Source organism: Euleptes europaea, chromosome 20 (assembly GCF_029931775.1).
Source record: "Euleptes europaea isolate rEulEur1 chromosome 20, rEulEur1.hap1, whole genome shotgun sequence".
NCBI classification, from domain to species: Eukaryota; Metazoa; Chordata; class Lepidosauria; order Squamata; family Sphaerodactylidae; genus Euleptes; species Euleptes europaea.
In genome coordinates this window covers 16,968,542-16,988,204 of record NC_079331.1, presented here as the reverse complement: position 1 = coordinate 16,988,204, position 19,663 = coordinate 16,968,542, and the positions used below count along the sequence as shown (strand labels likewise).

Genomic DNA, 19,663 nt, shown 5'->3' with positions numbered 1-19,663 from the left:
ACTGTGTGACCTGGCTGCTGGGCGTGACGAGCCTGGGTCTGACCCAGCAGGGCAGGGGCGGGGAACGTCAGGCCCGGGGGCCGTATAAGGCCTGCGGAATCATTTGATCTGGCCCTTTGTGGGTCCTGGCAGATCTCTAGCTCAGAAGGATCTAAGGCTGGCAATCCGCCCCCTCCCACGGACAGGAACAGCCTCCATTCAAGGCGGATGTGAGTTTGCTTTGCCGAGAAAAGGAACCTTCTTTCCCCCTTGCAGAAGCGTCGTTAGCTACGGAGCTGCTAGGGCCGCCCAAGAAACTGGGTTAACCCTTTCCCACCTGGGCCGTGGAGCAACGTATCCCCTCTGTACTACAAGAGGGCTGGGGGCGGAAGTGGCAACAATGGGGGGGGGGCAGGGCCAGAATGCATGGGGGTGAGTTCTAAGTTGGTAATTTTGCACGGCCCACGAATGATGTCATAAATATCCAAATGGCCCTTGGCATAAAAAAAGGTTCCCCCCCCCCCTGCAGCAGGGCCAGCCTTAGGTCCGCGCTGCTTGGACAGGGGCGGTGTCCAGCAGGGGCCGCCCTCCCGCCACCTCCCCAGCCCTTCCCCGCCTCCCTCCCCTCCCCTCCCCAAAGGTGCCCAGTGGAGAGGCGAGCGCGCCCTGCGAGGCAGGCAGGCAGGCAGGCAGCAGCGTCCGGGGAGGCCATGCAGCGGGACGAGGAGGCCGAGCTGCGCGAGCTGAACGCCCGCCTGGCCGGCTACGTGGGGCGGCTGCGGGCCCTGGAGGGGGAGAACGGGCGGCTGGCGCAAGAGCTGGCCGCCCTGCGCCGCTCCGGCCGCCCTGGGGAGCGCGAGCGGGAGGTGGCCGAGCTGCGCCGGGCGGCGGCCGAGCTGCGCCGGACCCTGGGCGAGGCGGAGCGCGAGCGGGAGGCGCTGCGGGGCGAGCGGGGGCGCCTGGAGGCCCTGGGCGCGCAGCTGCTGGACCTGCGCCGCCGCCGCCTGGAGCCCGAGGCCGGAGAGCTGCGCGCAAGGCTGGAGGCGCTGGCGGCCGACTGCGCCGCGCTGGAGGCGCAGCTGGGCCGGCTGCGGGCCGAGCGCGGCCGCCTGCAGGAGGAGAGGCGGCGGCGGCCCCCCGCCAAGACCCCCGCCCGGCAACGGGAGACCCCCCCGGGCCGGCGGGAGGCGGGCGAGCCGCGCGCCCTGGTGCTGCGCTGGAGCGGCGCGCGCTGCCTGGAGCGCTACGCGGCCGAGCTGGCGGCGCTGCGCGAGCTGGAGGGCCGCCTGCGCCCCGCCGACGCCCAGACCCTGCGCGCCCGCAACCGGCACGGCCGCCGGCGGGCCGAGGGGCTGCGGCGGCGCGCGGAGGAGCTGGCCGCCCTGGCCCAGCGGCTCGAGGCGGAGCGCAGGGCGCAGGCGGAGCGGCACGGCGCGCAGCGCAACGAGTACGAGGTGAGGGCAGGCGGCGGAGGGGACGGGGACGTGGCAGAGCCCGGGGGCCCCGGCAGCTCCAGTTCATGGGACCAGGCGAGGAGGCGGGGGGAAGGACCTCTGCCTGGGACCCTGGAGAGCCGTGGAGAGGGGCTGTGGCTCAGTGGCAGAGCCTTTGCTTGGAATGCACAAGGTCCCCGGGTTCAGTCCCCAGCATCTCCACTTAAAGGGAGGAGGTGATGGGAAGGACCTCTGCCTGGGACCCTAGAGAGCCATGGGGAGGGGCTGTGGCTCAGTGGCAGAGCCTTTGCTTCGAATGCAGAAGGTCCCTGGTTCAGTCCCCGGCATCTCCAGTTAAAGGGACTAGGCGGTGGGAAAGACCTCTGTCTGAGAGCTGTGGAGAGGGGCTATGGCTCAGTGGCAGAGCCTTTGCTTGGAATGCACAAGGTCCCCGGGTTCAGTCCCCAGCATCTCCACTTAAAGGGAGGAGGTGATGGGAAGGACCTCTGCCTGGGACCCTAGAGAGCCATGGGGAGGGGCTATGGCTCAGTGGCAGAGCCTTTGCTTGGAATGTAGAAGGTCCCTGGTTCAGTCCCCGGCATCTCCAGTTCAAGGGACTAGGCGGTGGGAAGGACCTCTGCCTGGGACCCTGGAGAGCCGTGGGGAGGGGCTGTGGCTCAGTGGCAGAGCCTTTGCTTCGAATGCAGAAGGTCCCTGGTTCAGTCCCCGGCATCTCCAGTTCAAGGGACTAGGCGGTGGGAAGGACCTCTGCCTGGGACCCTGGAGAGCCGTGGGGACGGGCTGTGGCTCAGTGGCAGAGCCTTTGCTTGGAATGCACAAGGTCCTGGGTTCAGTCCCCGGCATCTCCAGTTAAAGGGACCAGTCAAGGAGGCGATGGGAAGGACCTCTGCCTGGGACCCTGGAGAGCTGTGGAGAGGGGCTGTGGCTCAGTGGCAGAGCCTTTGCTTGGCATGCAGGAGGTCCCGGGTTCAAACCCACAGCATCCCCAGTTAAAGGGACCAGGTCCCGGGTTCAATACCGGGTCTCCAGTTAAAGGGACCAGGCAAGGAGGTGATGGGAAAGACCTCTGCCTGAGACCCTGGAGAGGCATGGGGGAGGGGCTGAGGCTTAGTGGTAGAGCCAGTAGAAAGTACTGACTTGGATGGACCAAAAGGTCTGATTCAGTAAAAGGCAGCTTCATGTGTGTTCATTATTAGGGGAGGGTCGTTGGTTTAGTGGTAGAGCCTTTGCTTGGCATGCAGAAGGTCCCAGGGGATTAGGTGCAATCCCCGGCATCTTTAGTTAAAGCAACTAGGCAGGTAGGTGATGGGAAGGCAGCTTCCTGTGTGTTCATTATTAGGGGCGGTCCCAGGCATCTTTAGTTAAAGGGACTAGGCAGGTAGGTGATGTGAAAGACCTTTGCCTGAGACCCTGGAGAGCAGCTGCCAGTCTGAGTACACAATACTGACTTTGATGGACCAAGGGTCTGGTTCAGTATAAGGCAGCTTCATGTGTTCATGTGTGTTCACGTTGTCTGACGGTTCCCAGTGGAGGCTGGCTGACCACTGTTGGAAACAGGAGACTGGTGTGTGTTTCTGGGGTGCATATATGGTATTACAACAGCCATGTAGGGTAGGCCTGTGGTAATAATAATAATTAATTTATTGCAGTCATAGTTCAGAAAATATCATAATACATTTCTGTGCTACATTTCCAAAACCTAAAACCTTGGATTTCAAGAATTGCTAATAAAACAGATAAAATACTAATTAAGCCAAATATAACAGTGTAAAACTTGCAGCAGCCAGTGGTATTGACCTTGTGTTTCCAACGTGTGCATGTATGGTATTACAACAGCCTTGTTAGGTAGGCCAGTAGTATTCTCCCCATATTGTGGGGGAGGGGCAGCCATGCAATTAGATTGTGGCAGAGGGTGGTGAATTTGCTGGGCTGCTCCTGCCTGGCCTCGCCTGTGGGTCCTGGTAGAGGCTGGATAGCCATGGCTGGAAATGGGCAGCTGGGCTCCGGATGGCTCTTGATCTAATGTTTCTTATGTGTGCGCATGTACCCACATTACTACAACATCCTTGCAAGGTAGGCCAATGGCATTATCCCCATATTGGGGGGACAGCGGTCATGCATGTGGCAAAGGCGGGGTGGCGCTGAACTTGTGGTGGGTCGGGCCGTCGATTGACCTGCGAAGGTAGCCAGAAGTCCTGAACTAACCGCATAAATGCCCTGCTCGATCTCCCTAGCCAATACCAGACTACTGAGATTAATCCAGTTCCGTCCAACATTCAGATCAGAGAATGCAGCCCTTTCTCTCCATTTTGGACAGACATCATTACCATTGTTCCTAGTAGACTGTTTATTCACACACCAGAAGATTTCTGTTGTCTGTGGTCATTTCGTTACTGGCTTCATTGTGAGCAAAGATTATGGAGGCTCTGGGTATTACGAAGAGCCTGGATTTGGTGCGTCTGGATTTTCCAAATGCCTCCATACAAAGATTGCCGTCACAATTGCATCCCCAGACCAAGGCAATAACGCTGCACAGAGTCTGGCATACCTTGAGGTTGAGTTTGTAGGCAGCACCCCTCTGTATGGGCAATGTTTGCTCTGGATATACAAGCCTACCAAGGGACCTTCGCATGAGCGTGGTGTAGTGGTTAAGAGCAGTAGTTGGAGCGGTGGACTCTGATCTGGAGAACCGGGTTTGATTCCCCACTCCTCCACATGAGTGGTGAATCTGGTGAACTGGATTTGTTTCTCCACTCCTCCACACAAAGCCAGCTAGGTGACCTTGGGCTTGTCACAGCTCTCTCAGCCCCATCTACCTCAGAGGGTGTGGAGAAAGTTTGCATATAAAAATCAACTCTTCTTCTTCTTCTAATCCGGTGAACCGGGTTTGATTCCCCACTCCTCCACATTATCAGTAGGAGGCAGCTTCATGTCAAAGTTGACCGTTATCATGACAGAGAGAAGCAGTCATCATTGGGGAGGGGCCGTGGCTCAGTGTTAGATCACCTGCTTGGCATGCAGAAGGTCCCAGGTTCAATCCCCGGCATCTCCTGTGGAAAGGATCAGGTAGCAGGTGATGGGAAGAGCTGCTGCCAATATGGACTTCGATAGATCGAGGGTCTGATTGAGTATAAAGCAACTCCATGTGTTCTGCTCGGCATCTTGCAAGCAAAGATGGGAAAACCGCCTTGCTGGAGGTGTAGACAGTGCGGTTTTGAAGCTTAACCATGCCTAACATCAATGATAAATGCCTGTGTAGTTGTAATGGAAAGAGCACTAGATGGAAATCTGGGCAGCAATGGTTCAGATCTCTGCTCTGCCATGAATCTTGTTGGGTAACCTTGGGCTGGTCAGCCTAGCCTACCTCACTGGGCTGCTGTGACAGTAAAATGGGAGTGATGTACGTCACTCTAAACTCCTTGGAAGGAAGGGCGACTTAAAAAAAAACATATTTGTTTATTATTAAATACAGTTAGTGACCAGGATAACAATAAAAAAGAAACAATCGAAATAGTACACCATTAGTGAGCTGTTTCACATAACGACAACGTTCTCCATAATCTGGTAGCAGTATAACAGAACTTCGCCACTGTGTGTGAGATGGTGGTATTCTTATCTTCGAGTAAAAAGTTCGCCATTAAAATACTAGCAAATACATTTGCTGGATATTTATTTTGGAGTTGTTTTTTTTAAAAAAAAATTGTGCAACTTCACTACTTTGAAATGCTGGCAAATAGAAAGCAAGGGTGGGCAGAAAATCATTGCTGATAGCCGGATGCTAATTCTTAACAACTCACAACGATTGGTACTTGCTTTAAAAACAAGAACCCACTCCTAATCTTCAAAAGTGAAGATTACTTCTGAGGCGCCTCGGCAAAAGTTCTATTGTCAACGTGGCCAATTTCTGTTTTACTGTCATTTTTTAATTCTTGGAGACAAAAAGCAACGATTGGTGCGAGGGAATGAAATTTAATAAAGTGCCCCTTTGTATTTTGCACAAGCTTCCTCAAGGGGACCTGATTAATAAAAAGAAGACAAAATATTAACATATATGCCTTATATACATTTAAAACATATTAAAGACTTTTCTTAGAGCATAAGCGAAGTGCAGCATCAAGATACATCAGCCGTATAAGTTGAAAGCACATTTTAAAAGACAGATGTGGGTTTTTTTTTGTTTAGATGGTCATTGATGCCCTGGAAGAAGAAAAGCGGTTCCTAACCTTGTCTATCGCCGAGTATTTAAAGGACTACCACGAGCTGCTGCAGGTGAAAGCAAGTCTCAGCCTTGAAATTGCAACTTACAGGTAAGGGTCATAAATTCAGCACGCGATGCCCTTAAGAGGTACTTGGAGCATCTCTTACACTGCAAGAGGAGCAGAATAGCATAAGGAGAATGCGATGGTCCCCTCCCCCAGGGGATGGGGAGTGGGGGTTAGCCCTTATTTTTCATGACCTGGTTGGCCAGTGTGTGAGACAAGATGCTGGCCTAGATGATCCAGCAGGGCTCTTACGTTCTTATGTACTTTCCCCCTAGATGTACCAGGTTAGTGGTCATGTAATGACATGTAAGAAATCTGCAATTTGCCTACAGACTGTTAGACAGTGGTCATTTATGCAGAGAGCCCTGTGGCGCAGAGTGGTAAGCTGCAGTACTGCAGTCCAAGCTCTGCTCACGACCTGAGTTAGATCCCGACGGAAGTCGGTTTCAGGTAGCCGGCTCAAGGTGGACTCAGCCTTCCATCCTCCCGAGGTCGGTCAAATGAGTACCCGGCTTGCTGGGGGTAAAGGGAAAATGACTGGGGAAGGCACTGGCAAACCACCCCGTAAACAAAGTCTGTCTAGTAATGTCGGGATGTGACGTCACCCCATGGGTCAGGAATGACCCGGTGCTTGCACAGTGGACCTTTACCTTTTTACCATTTATGCAGGGGAAATTTGTGTTTGGTTTGTTGCATGGTTTTCTGCTCCGAATTCTCAAACATCATATGCATGAGGGATTCCCTCCACCCATTCCAGGAGTAGCTTGTGATAAATCAGGCATCCCGGAGCTTCTGAGTCCCTCCCCATGAAAACGCAGCCTTGTTGCGCTTTACTTGGAGGGGGCGGGTCAGCTCTTAAAGGGACTGCGTGTGCTTTTGCTGGGTATTCCTCCCCACCGTTCTTCAACAGCTCCCTTCTGGGAGCTGCCTTCCAACCTTTGCAGCCTCTTTTCGGTGTCTTCCTGCACATTTCATGACGGTTTAACTCCCTCTTTTGTGCTTTGCTTTGAGGGAAGGGGTTGGATGGGAGGGACAGACATGTGGGAGGGAGAAGCCAAAATGGGCGTGGGGAGAGAAACCCGAACTTAAGAGATATGCATGGAAATGGGGCAAATTTGCATCGCTCTTGCCTCGAAGCAGTATCCTAGAACTTCGGGGGAAGAACGAGGCCACAGAGAAGTCACGTCGGAAGGTCGGTAAAATCATGAATAATGCAAAGGAAGCCTCGAAGCAGTCCAGCAGGGACTGCGAAGTAAATACCCCTCCATAAATGGAGGTGTGCGTAGAAAACCACAAGTCTGTTTGATACCGATGTTTTCCTTCAGGGTTGGTGTTGCCTTTAAAACTGGCTGTTGATTGGGAAAGGTATTCTGCCCGCCCTCCTAGGAGTGGCAACTTTCCAAATGTTTATCATCTAGTTAGGATGCCAATGCTGCTGTAAAAAATTCCAAGTGGTAATGGAGAGCTCTTAATTCTTCCCCTTGCCCCCTCCCCCATCATCTGCTGGCATACATCCTGATTTCTGGAGTCACCGATGAAAATAAAATTCTCTGTTCTCTGAGGAGGAGCAGGGGGAGGGGGTTGGTTTTTATATGCCGACTTTCTCTACCACTTAAGGGAGACTCAAACCGGTTTACAATCACCTTCCTTTCCTCTCCCCACAACAGACACCTTGTGAGGTAGGGGGGATTGAGAGAGCTGTGACTAGCCCAAGGTCACCCAGTTGGCTTCATGTGCAGGAGTGGGGAAACAAATCCAGTTCACCAGATTAGCCTCCGCCGCTCATGTGGAGGAGTGGGGAATCAAACCCAGTTCTCCAGATAAGAATCCACCGCTCCAAGAAGAAGAGTTGGTTTTGATATGCCGATTTTCTCTACCTTTTAAGGAGAATCAAACCGCTTACAATCTCCTTCCCTTCTCCTCCCCACAAAAGACACCTTGTGAGGCTGAGAGAGATCGAAGAGAACTGTGACTAGCCCAAGGTCACCCAGCGGGCATTGTGGAGGAGTGGGGAATCAAACTTCGTTCTCCAGATTAGAGTCTGCCCCTCATGTGGCTCTACACTCTTATGGTGACCCCATATACTTATGCACTCCCTTTCTTTTTTTAAAAATCAACATTTTAATTTATTTATCTCATTTATACCCCGCCTTCCCCCACCCAGTGGGACCTCAAAGGGGCTTACAACATTCACCCCTCCTCCAATTTATCCTCACAGACAACCCTGTGCGGTAGGCTAGGCCAAGAGTGTGTGACTGGCCCCAGGTCACCCAGCGAGGCTCCATGGCTGAATGGAGATTTCGCACCTGGGTCTCCTAGATCCAAGCCGGAGATTCTAACCACTGTACCACGCTGTCTCAGGGAAGACTTCCATGCATCTCAAAGCTAATTCGCGACATACTGTTTGTGTTCTTTCGTTTTCTTTTTAAGCGGCTCTACCGTTTTTTGTCTACTTGCCTTTTCCTCGTCCTCCCCGTGAGCCGGAAACTACCCAGCCAATCTCCCCCTTAAGAAGGGAGTGTGCTGCCAAGATTAAGTTTGGCCTCCTCGGGACCCCCGGCAGCAAGCCTCCGAAAGCGTTAACTGCGGTGACGGGGAAAGAGGAATGCGGGAGAGTTTGAGCGGGGATTTTTGGCTGCCGATAAAACAACAGTTTGCTCCGTTGCTGCAGCGACGCGTGAAGTCACTAAAAATAAAAGCTCCGAGCCTGTGTACTGTATATGGCAAAGGGCAGGAGTACGCGGCAGCGAGCCACATCCCAAAGCGGGATTGCTGAAAACGAGCCGGCCGTGAGCCCCAAAGGCAAAAAGTCCCCTTCCGTAGATGTTTGAAAGAAAGGAGGAGGAAAGGATAAGGTCTTTGTCCCCGCTTGAGATGGGTCCCAATGTCTTTTTCACCACCGGGTTTTCCCTACGCAGTCATTGTGGGTTACTGGAGCGCGTACAATCCACAGGGGAAATTCCCGGTAGGACACAGACACACTTTTTTTCAGCCGGTGGCCGGCGTTTTGGAGGGCTGGAAACCCGCTGGAAAATGCAGCTGGCAATTCACACAAACACACTGCTCTGCAAACCCACTTGGTGGGGAAAAATAAGGGCCAGCTATACGACCTGTGAGACAAAACTGAGACAAACCAATAACTTTATATAGCTATTCCAGGCCTGCGGGATATTGTCCTATCTGTGGGATGTTGTACTTTTAAGACGAAGAGTTGGTTTTTATATGCTGACTTTCTCGACCTTTTAAGGAGTCTCAAAGCGGCTTACAATCTCCTTCCCTTCTTCTGCCCACAACAGACACTTTGTGCGGTAGGTGAGGCTGAGAGAGCTCTAAGGGAACTGTGACTGGCCCGAGGTCTTGTTTTAGAAATAAGATAAAGAACATTTCTCGTTCTCATGGTTGCTAGGAGGGGGGAAATGCATTTTGCAGGCTGCAACTAATGAAAACTGGAGAGGGAGAGTAGACAAGTAGTATCTGGATGGGAGACCTCCAGGGAATACCAGGGGCGTGACGCGGAGGCAGGCGATGGCAAACCACCTCCCAATGTCTCTTGCCTTGAAAACCCTACCCAGGGTTGCCATAAGTCAGCTGTGACTTGATGGCAAAACACACACAGTAGATCTGTTATGTCACAATACCAGGAAGGAGGGCGGGTTACAGGCCAGAATAGAGATCTGACTTCACCAACTCAGCATCGTTTCAGGTGGGCAGCCGTGTTGGTCTGCAATAGAAGAGCAAGATTCGAATCCGGAAGCACCTTTAAAGACTGACAAGATGTCCAGGGCATAAAGCTTTTGAGAGTCAAAGTGCTTCTTTGAGGAAGGGAGCTGTGACTCTCTAAAGCTTACACCCAGGGCCGTCTTGGCAGCATTATAGGCCTGGGCCAAAGCATTGGGAGACCTCCGAGGAATACCAGGGGCGTGACACGGAGAGGCAATGGCAAACCACCAGTGACCGTCTCTTGCCTTGAAAACCCTATGGGGTCGCCATGGATCAGCTGTGGAAATGGTCACCTGAAGCTTTTGTGGCATGGAGGGAAATAACATCCCATTACATATCTGTTAATTGGACATGACATTTTTATTTCCAGCTGGTTGGCCACCCTACAACAGAGGAAAGTTCATTGGGAAAACATTGTGTTTGTGGTGCTCATGAGTGCCTTTCCATCTTTTTGGGTGGTATTAGGAGGGAGGGGGGGTTGTTTCCTTCAGTAGCTTTCTAAAATAGGCAAAGATATGCAAGTTTCTCCATCAGAACGGTTGTTTTTGGAGGTTATCTGGAACATGTGAAGGGCAAGCAAACCCAGGGTAGTTTTCAGTGTAGTCTCCCAGTATCAGTGGGGTGGGGGGAGTTAAACCCCCAGCAGTTTTCATTCGTTTTAAATGTCATCCTAATTAACTGTGGGAGGGAAGATGGCATGGTAGAGCCTGATTTCAGGAGCTAAGCAGGGTCAGGACTTGGATGGGAGACCACCAAGAAGGTACTGCAGAGGAAGGCAATGGCCAACCCCCTCTGCTTCTCACTTGCTTTGAAAGCCCCTTGCTGGGGTAGCCATAAGTCGGCTACAAGTTGGCAGCCCTTAAGTATGTAAATAACTGTGCTTTTTTTAAAAAAATGGATATCTTAGAGTTTCAAAATGCTATCTGGCTTCTCCAGCTACACTTCTGACAAGTTATCAGTTGAAGACATTTGGCTTAGGGGTGTTCACAATGTGGTTTCAATTCAATATTAGCAACGTAGCTTAAAGTAGTAGAAGAAGAAGAGTTGGTTTTTTATATGCCGACTTTCTCTACCACTTAAGGAAGAATCAAACTGGCTTACAATCACCTTCGCTTCCCCTCCCCACAACAGACACCCTGTGAGGAAGATGGGGCTGAGAGAGCTCTAAGAGAGCTGTGACTAGTCCAAGGTCACCCAGCTGGCTTCGTGTGGAGGAGTGGGGAAACCAACCCGGTTCACCGGATTAGCATCTGCCGCTCATGTGGAGGAGAGGGGAATCAAACCCGGTTGTCCAGATTAGAGTCCACCGCTTTTAACTACTACACCACGCTGCCATGTAAACTCTTTTATCAGGACCACCCCCCCTCCAAAGCATAAAGTGTGCAAGCTTTTGAGATCTCCCAGAGTATCCCACGGATTTTTTTAAAGTGTTTGAGGCTCTGAAGACCTCCTGTCTGTGTTGGATGTACAGTGCCTGGCAAACTTAAATCGATTGGGTGGAGATGATATCTAGATGCATGTTTTAGCCAGCTTGGTGTAGTGGTTACAAGCAGTGGACTCTGATCTGGTGAACTGGGTTGGTTTTCCCACTCTTCCACATGAAGCCAGCTGGTTGATCTTGGGCTAGTCGCATTTCTCTCCAAACTCTCTCAGACCCACCAGTGTACACAAATGTTCAGTGTACACAAAAGTCTTGAAAATATTGTTTAAAATGACAATCAGGCTATGTGTATCAAGTGTGTATATAAAACACAAATGAATTTGGATCCCATCCCCAAGATATCTCCTTTCGTTTATGCAGAAATTCCAAAATCTTCCAACATATGAAAAGATCCGAAATACAGACCACTTCTGGTCCCAAGCAGTCTGGATGAGGGCTACTCCACCTGTATATTGGAATCTTACTATTTTTCCTGCTTGGAGGAAAGAATTTTTTTTTTTTGTCAATTCATATTCAGATTTTCCCCATCACAGAACTGCAAGGGGAATTGAGTAGAAAAGATACGATATATGGACAGCAACTCAGATTTATTCCAGCATCACTATTTATTTATTTGATTTATTTACGTTCTTTATTTGATTTATTTACATTCTTTATTTGATTTATTTACGTTCTTTCGCACTTGGACTCAGGGCAGATTACACAGTAGAAATGTAATATCTAGTATTCCACTTCAATTAAAAAAAATTCTGTCCCACCTAACCTCAAGAGGTCAGTAATGTCACCATTGTGTGCAATATTTCCCCTTCCCTCTTCTTCCTAATCAGATTTGTTTTTCTGCTTCACAGAGCTTTGTTAGAAGGAGAGAGCAGCCAGTGGATTCTTCTGTGGGAAGAAGAATATGGAAGGAAAGTGCCCCAAGGTATGGATTGCGAAGTTTTGCGACGAGGGTTGGGAGAAAGAAAACTCGTATCTACGGGGGTTACTGCATTATGTATTCCCAGGGATGTATTAAGAGTTTGAAAACATTATAAAAAATACTGTTCACACTTTCTGTGTATTCCCAGCGATGTATTAAGAGTTTGAAAATGTTATAAAAAATACTGTTCGCACTTTGTTTGGCCCCTTTAGCTGTGAAGACGTCTTCCAACCATTTTTTAGCCGTGGCATCCAAAAGCCCTTTTAAAGCGATGTTTTTTATAACATTTCCAAACTCTTAATACATCGCTGGGAATACATAATGCGGTAATCCCCTAAGTCTCCAACAGCAGTTGAGCTTAGTCCTTGGGTTTATAACACTGAGCATAATATAGAAAAACCAGACGGAGAAATTTTCCTCCCTGTCCCGTAACAGGAGAACTTGAGCTTACCCAATGAAGATCATTGGCGGGAGATTTGGGACCGAAAAAGTGTGGATTTTGTGACACAGTGAACAGTTTGCTTAATGCATTCCTTACCACAAAGCAAGGTGAAGGCCCTTGGCCAAGATTGCTCCCTCTGTGTGTGTAAAGTGTCATCCAGTCACATGGTGACCCTGTAGGGTAGCTATATCAGCCGCTGTTAGCCATGAGGGATAATCAGAGCCTCCAAGTTTAGAGGCAGTATACCTTCTGAATGCCTGTTGCCGAGGGTTAAATGTGAAGGGAAAGTAGCTGTTTTCATGTCTGGGAAAAAGCCAGATGCTGGACTGTCTGTACCATCTTAAACAGTTACACCCTTCTAAGTCCATTGAAGTCAATGGGCCTAGATGGGTGTCACTCTACTTAGGATGGCATTGTGTAGCAGCGTTTGTGGCCTGACCCAGCAAGGCTTTTCTGATGTTCTTATCAACTCTTCACAACTTTTTGTTGGGCAAAAGGATTGCCCAACAAAACAAAAGCCAAATTTTTGCTTTAGTTTGGCAAGGGTTAAGAACGTATGAGAGGCCATGCTGGATCAGACCAAGGTCCATCAAGCCCAGCAGTCTTTCCACACAGTGGCCAACCAGGTGCCTCTAGGAAGCCCACAAACAAGACGACTGCAGCAGCATTGTCCTGCCTGTCTTCCACAGCACCTCATATAATAGGCCTGCTCCTCTGATCCTGGAGAGAATAGGTGTGCATCATGACCAGTATCAATAAGAACATAAGAAAGGCCATGCTGGATCAGACCAAGGTCCATCAAGCCCAGCAGTCTGTTCACCCAGTGGCAAATCAGGTGCCTCTAGGAAGCCCACAAGCAAGACGACTGCAGCAGCATTATCTTGCCTGTGTTCCACTGCACCTAATATAATAGGCCTGCTCCTCAGATACTGGAGAAAATAGGTATGCATCATGACTAGCATCCATTTTTACTAGTAGCCATAAATAGCCTTCTCCTCCATGAACATGCACATTCCCTTTCTGAAGCCTTCCAAGTCGGCAGCCATCACCACATCCTGGGGCAGGGAGTTCCACAGTTTAACTATGCATTGTGTGAAGAAATAGTTCGTTTTATCTGTTTTGAATCACCCTCCAGCTTCAGCAAAGGACCCCGTGTCCTAGTATTTTGAAAGAGGGAGAAAAGCTTTGTGGATCGAGTCCCCCCAGAAAATCAGTTTAGAATTAGCAGGTAATAGCAGGGCTTCCTTGTAAATTGCTGCTAATAGTTATGAATGGTGCATTTGTTATAGGCCTTGCATCATCCCGCATGCACATCATCGGCTCTTTGCTCCACAGGTGCAAAGCCCACCAACTATGGTGGTCTGACAGTCAAGGGTCTTGTTCTGACCGAAGCGTAATGAAACGAGTCCTCCCGAGATTAGACAGTTGTCCGTGTTCACTGCCCGTATTCCGTGGAGATATGCAGGAATCAGTGTGCTTGGCCGCAGCACAGCAACCTGTTCATTATATATAAATAGATTTAGTTCAATGGCCCAATTAAACAGACTGTGTTTGATTGTGTTAGTACGTTACTTAAGTACACTGTGTTAAGAGATGTGATTTTCATTTGTTTTTTTATCTCCTGGCAGGGGTCCGAAACCTGCTTCATGAATATAGCAATCGCTACTCGGCTTATCGGCAAGAGAAAGGAAGGAGAGCTTTCCCAGCAATCCAGAATGTTGACACAAGATATAAAACGCCGATCGCAAACATGAGCAGCTCTGCCGTTTATTCATCTCAAACAAAACCCAGCAGAATTCAGACAGCTGCTACTGAGAAAGCGTTCAGGAAAGATGCCGTCCGGTCGGAATCCCGGCCTTCAGCAGCTATTAGAAAGGATGTGACTCATCAGAGAACCGTGACAGACCAGAGGCAGGTCCGAACTTTCAGCCCATCTCCTGTTATTAGCAGAGAGAGTGAAGTTCGGCAAAGAACGCTGCCTGAAACCAAACGAGCGGAGGCTGTTACTGCAGCATCTTTTTCAAAAGAATCAGCAGAAGTCCGAAAGGATACGACAATCCCCAATACTTTTGAGAACGTAAGACCCAAAATAGCGGGGGTATCTGCTACATCGTACAGCCTAAATTCCAGTTCTAAAGAAACTAAATATGAGAGAACCCAAGAAGGAACTGATGTACGAGCGAGTAAACAAATCAGCGAAGTTAAGCCAATGGAAGAGAAGTCTGTTTTGTTACAAGAAAGGCATGAAACGGAAAGATCGGCCAGAGAAGTGACCGATTCTGTCCGAGGAGAAGTGGAAAAGAAATTGGCTGGACTCGAAACAACGGTTAACTTTGAAAAGAAGATGGAAATTAAGCATGGAACAGAGGAGGAAAAGCATACCATGAAAGAACCAAGCATCACCGATAGCAGAAAGGAAGCCAGTCTTGCAGAAGATGGAACCCCCAAGAATGGAAAATACGTCAAATGGGAAGAACGTATTAGGGTTGATACATCAGGAACAGATTTGCCATCCAGTAGAACGATGGATAAAAGTGGTTCGTTCCAACATGACAAAAATGTGACAACGCAAAGCAAAGAAGCTGTTGAGATACCCATTCAAGTCCAGCCGTTTAAAAACAATAGGGCAGAAATAACATTACAAGACTCAAAACCTTTGATAGGTAAACAAAAGGATGAAGCCACACCGAAGTTCTCCAAAAATATTCCAGAGACGGAATTGAACAGAGTGTTTGAAGAAGGAAGCCCTCAAATGGATACCTTATTGACAGAAAGCATAGCAGAAAATATAGTTTCTGACATTCTTAAAGGTTTTGTGCAGAAATCTTCTGATTCGGGACTTCCCACTGATACCAAATTCACCTTCTCTGAAAAGAAACTTTCTGAGGATGGAAAAATGAAGTCTGAGGTCACTGTACAGTCTACAATTCAAGAAGATCTGGATGAGTCTGATCTGGAACGTTTCTTAAAGCAAGACGTTAAAGGGACGGGAGATGCTAAGGGAGCTTTATCTGAAGCTGCATTAGAAGACATCATAAATGCTAGCCTGAAAAGAAGGGAGGGCCAAGGGAAAAGGACTGTTCAGGTTGAGATAGTGGAGGAGCCACTAGGAACTGCTGCTGATGAAAGAGCAGAATTCCCAACACCCTTTGAAGTGGAAGAGGCAGAAGATACTTTGCCCTATATGGCAGGACATCTGTATTACGGGGCCGAAGAGAAGGCTACCACAAGTGCCGCTGAAGATCTTAAACGACAGCAACCCAGTGTGATTGTGTCTCATGTCGAAGAAGTCTATGAGGGGGACGATGTAGTGGACGAAGAAAAATATTTTGTATCGACTCCAGAAGAGCACCCCTTGGCTCACGAGAAAGACGATGGCTCCAGATATGGACAAATCCATATTGAAGAGGAATCCACTATTAAATATTCATGGCAAGATGAATTTCTTCAGGGAGCTCAGAAAAGGGTAAATGAAGGCAAGGGTTCACCGGAAATTATTTACCAAATGATGGGGGAAGAAGAAAATGCCTTCATTTCAAAGGATGAGCAACCAGTGGAGCAGGTAGCGCATGCCGAATCCATCATTATTGAGAGAGAGATTAAAATACCACATGAATTTCACACGTCAATAAAGAGCCTGTTTTCTGAGGAGTCAAAGGACCCTAAGCACCAGCTGAAAGAAGCATTGGAAACGCTTGAAGACAGCCTTCCAGAAAGCGTCAAGCAAGAGCTCTCAGCACTAACCAAAGAGGGCCAAGGTGATTCAAGCAGTCTGGAAGTTGATATTAGAAAAGTGGAGCAGACCAAAAAGGGGGGCTTAGTTACTATAGTTGCAGAAGTCAGTCTGTCTGAGACGCTCGACTCGGACCAGTTTAACACAGGATATCTTGGTGAAGGCCTTGCTGGGGAGAGAGAGTCCCCAACACGGGTCTCAACTACATATAATTTTGATGAACGCAGGCAGCAAGAGTCAGAAAGCTATGACAACAGTAGAAGTAAAGCTGGAATAATCGAAGTTTCTTCCACGCCATGGACTACCGAAGCGGTTTCTAGCTCGGCTAAATTAACCAGCAGCGACGGCGTGAGATACCATACTAGCGAACATGTGGTCAGTGAAGGCCCGGTGTTCAAAAGTTTGGGACTTGACAGCGCAAGTGACCCGTCTCACATGCAAAGTTCATTCGATATCAACAGATCTGTACGGCAAATTGCAGTCGGCCCGACAGAAATTCGCAGAACTGAGCAGGTCCTGCATGAAGGTCCCATTTCAGAAAATCTAGAGTTTGGCACAGGTGGCTTTGAGGCAGGAGCAACAACTAGCGTCAGCCGTTCCATGCGAGGGTTCACACATGGTCCTGAAGAAATTCTGACAATGGAAGAAATAGTGTATAGAGGGCCTGTTCGTGGACCGGTGGAAGTGAGTGGTCCTGAAAACCCTAGTCAGGCACAGTTCTCCTCTGATAGGAGGTCCACTAAGCATGTCATGTTGGGCTCAAAGCAAATCGTTGAAGAAATAGTGTTTGAGGGGGTGGCTTCTGACTTGTCAGCAGATGATAATAGCAGGGGTCTCTCTCAAACAAAAGGTTCGGCAGAAAGCAGCAGATCAATCAGGCACATTCGAATAGATCCAAGAGGGGCACCAACTCAGCAAACAGTTTTTGAGGGCCCTCTTTCTGGAATTGTGGAGCACAGCAGAACCGGCAATTCTGTTTCATTTGATGGGTCGGTGAGGCACATTAAGATAGAACAGAAAGAAACCCCAGTCACTAACCAAGCCATATATGAAGAATCTTCTACTAAGACGACTGAACCGAGTCATGATCAAGACTGGCTTTCCAAAGAAGGGACACTGGATACCAATACAACCATCAGACACATCAAGTTAGCTCCCAAGGAATTGGTGACAATGGAGCAAATTGTTTGGAAAGGGCCCATTTCCGAACAACGTTTGGAGTTCAGCGAATCTGGACCAACGTTCTCTTCTGACGGGTCAGTAAGGCATGTTACACTGGGGCAGAAGGAAATTTGGAGCGGCGAACGTGTCGCGTACCATGGTTCTGTTTCTGGATCTTCTGGTATAGGCTCTGCAGGGGAAGATACTTTAGAAACGGAAGGGCCCACGGAGAGCAGTCGATCGGTCAGACACATCAGAGTGGGCCCCGTTGAAACTCACACAGAACAGATCGTATTCCAAGGCCCTGTTTCCGATAAAACGCCAAAGATTGATATTGTGGCGCTTTCTCCCACAGATGGGCCACCAGAAAGCCAATCTCTTGGGCGCATAAAGATAGGACCGAAGGAAACATCCTTTACCTTTCAGATGGATATAACTAAGGTAGCAGGAGGAGGACAAGGAGCGAAAATTCAGGTATCGGATACGAAAGACGCCCATCCGGCAGAGGATACAGCCACAGGTGGTGATAGAGGCGTTGAAAGTGAACAAAGATCAGAGGAGTCTTCATTTGAGCAGACTGTTCAGCTGCAAAGGATGGTAGACCACAGATCTGTGGTTTCTGATGATAAGAAAATTGCCCTTCTTTACCTTAATGAAAATGAAGAGGAGGAGGAGGAGGAGGGACCGTGGTTCTGAACATAAGAGTTTTATGAAATGTTTACTTAGGGTGCTTGATTGCTGTTAATATATAGCTGACTTGAAAAACCTGGGCTCCTTATGTAGCAGTTAATGTTGAAAGGTTCGGAATATATTAATAATATATATTTTTTTGCAGGGTCCCTCAAATGCTTGCTTTTCAATCTATGGCATTGATTATCTTTGGCTAATGTTGCAAGCCTGAAAGCCACTCCTTAAGAAGTTGCTCCCTTTTCTTAGATTGTATTTGAGTATATCTTTAAACTGAATCAGCTGCATTTAAGTTTTAAAATAGCAAATTGCAGAAACCAGGGATAGATCTGGAATGAAAGCGTTATGAGTGGCAGCCAAAGCTGTGCAGACAGGCTGATTGGTTTTCAGATGCAACTGGTTACACTCAATGTAGGGATAACTTCTTATGATAACAGATTATATGCGCAAAGCTGTCTTATACCGGAAGTCTAGTGTGCTCTGGTAGGAGCTCTCCAGGGTCCCAGGTAAAGGGTTTTTTTTCACGTTACCCACAACCTGATCCTGTTAACCGGAGATGCCAGGGATTGAACCTGGGACCTTCTGCCACTGAGCCACGGTTCCTTCCCCGTTGTGCAAAACCTGCTCTAAACGAAACACAGGTAGCAGAAATAAGCATTGGCTAGCATTGCCAAATAGCCCAACAACCCTGGTAATCTCTCTTGTCAGCAAACATACCTTTCAGAGGGAAATGACCAAAGGAACGAAAGAGAGAGGGAGCGCAAAGACTTAGATATACGTTTGGGCAGTGGGACCCTTATTTTTAAGGTGCGTGCACACGTTTTCTAGCTTCTTCACCAGAATGGAGATTGTAGCAAGCATATTGTAGCAATAATAATAATAATAATACCCATTTGGTTAGGATATAGGGTCACCGTCTTTATACCTGTGTTTCTGTGTGCACCCTTAGCTGCAGCCTGCCGAATGAATCGAGCTTCAGCGGAAAAGCCTGACCTACTCATCTCTGTTTCTTTGTGTGTGGGGAGTTAGCATTCAGGGTGGGAAGAGCTTCCATCTGCTAAACTTGGATGTCAGGGAGCTAGTGAAGTCTCGAAAGCCAGGCCAGTAAAACAGGAGCTGCCCACTTTGGAGAGTCTCTCACCACAGTTTCTCTGCACAGTTTCCGTTCATTGCCCTGAGATTGCAGTACAGCAGTATTTAGCAGAGCCACCATGAACCCCGCGTTAGAGCATTTTGTATCCCGCTCCCGCAAGCCACGTAGTTACAATAAGGGGTGTTAGAGCATTTTTTAAAATACACGCAAGTAAACCCAAGCAGTGGGCACGGCCAGCAAATAACCGGCAATTAGACAAGGTGCGCTTGAAGTGTGAATTACTTTATTTGTATTTCTAATCACACTGATATGCAATAAGTTTTGAGACGCACTTGTAAAATGTAATTCACAGTGGGTAGCCGTGTTAGTCTGCCTGCAGTAGTAGAAAAGAGCAAGAGTCCAGTAGCACCTTAAAGACTAACAAAAATATTTTACGGCAGGGTATGAGCTTTCTGAAGAAGTGAGCGGTGGCTCACGAAAGCTCATACCCTGCCAGAAAATATTTTTTTTAGTCTTTAAGGTGCTACTGGACTCTTGCTCTTTTCTACTATTGTAAAATGTAAGTTTGCTTAGCTAAGTGATTTATAATTTGTGGCAGTAGGGGAGAGGAGCAAAAAAAAAATTCATGAGATTGTTGTTTTGGGTACACGCTGAGAAACATAAGAAAGCCCCTGCTGGATCAGACCAAGGCCCATCAAGTCCAGCAGTCTGTTCACACGGTGGCCAACCAGGTGCCTCCAGGAAGCCCACAGAGAGAATAGGTATGCATTTG

General features: G+C 48.7%; 1 protein-coding gene across 1 annotated transcript; it reads left to right on the top strand.

Annotated features, from left to right (window-relative positions):
• Window positions 1-689: 689 nt before the first annotated feature.
• SYNM (synemin) lies at window positions 690-17,829 on the top strand. Its single transcript, XM_056866102.1, has 4 exons — window positions 690-1,433; window positions 5,616-5,740; window positions 11,705-11,778; window positions 13,846-17,829. Exons 1-4 carry the CDS (start codon window positions 690-692, stop codon window positions 17,805-17,807), a joined length of 4,905 nt encoding a protein of 1,634 aa, XP_056722080.1. The 3' UTR covers window positions 17,808-17,829.
• Window positions 17,830-19,663: the final 1,834 nt, after the last annotated feature.

Coding starts and splice junctions, on each gene's coding strand:
- SYNM (XM_056866102.1), top strand. CDS start 690: ATGCAGCGGGACGAGGAGGCCGAGCTGCGCGAGCTGAACGCCCGCCTG. Junction 1,434..5,615: donor CGCAGCGCAACGAGTACGAG/GTGAGGGCAGGC, acceptor TTTTTTGTTTAG/ATGGTCATTGATGCCCTGGA. Junction 5,741..11,704: donor CTTGAAATTGCAACTTACAG/GTAAGGGTCATA, acceptor TCTGCTTCACAG/AGCTTTGTTAGAAGGAGAGA.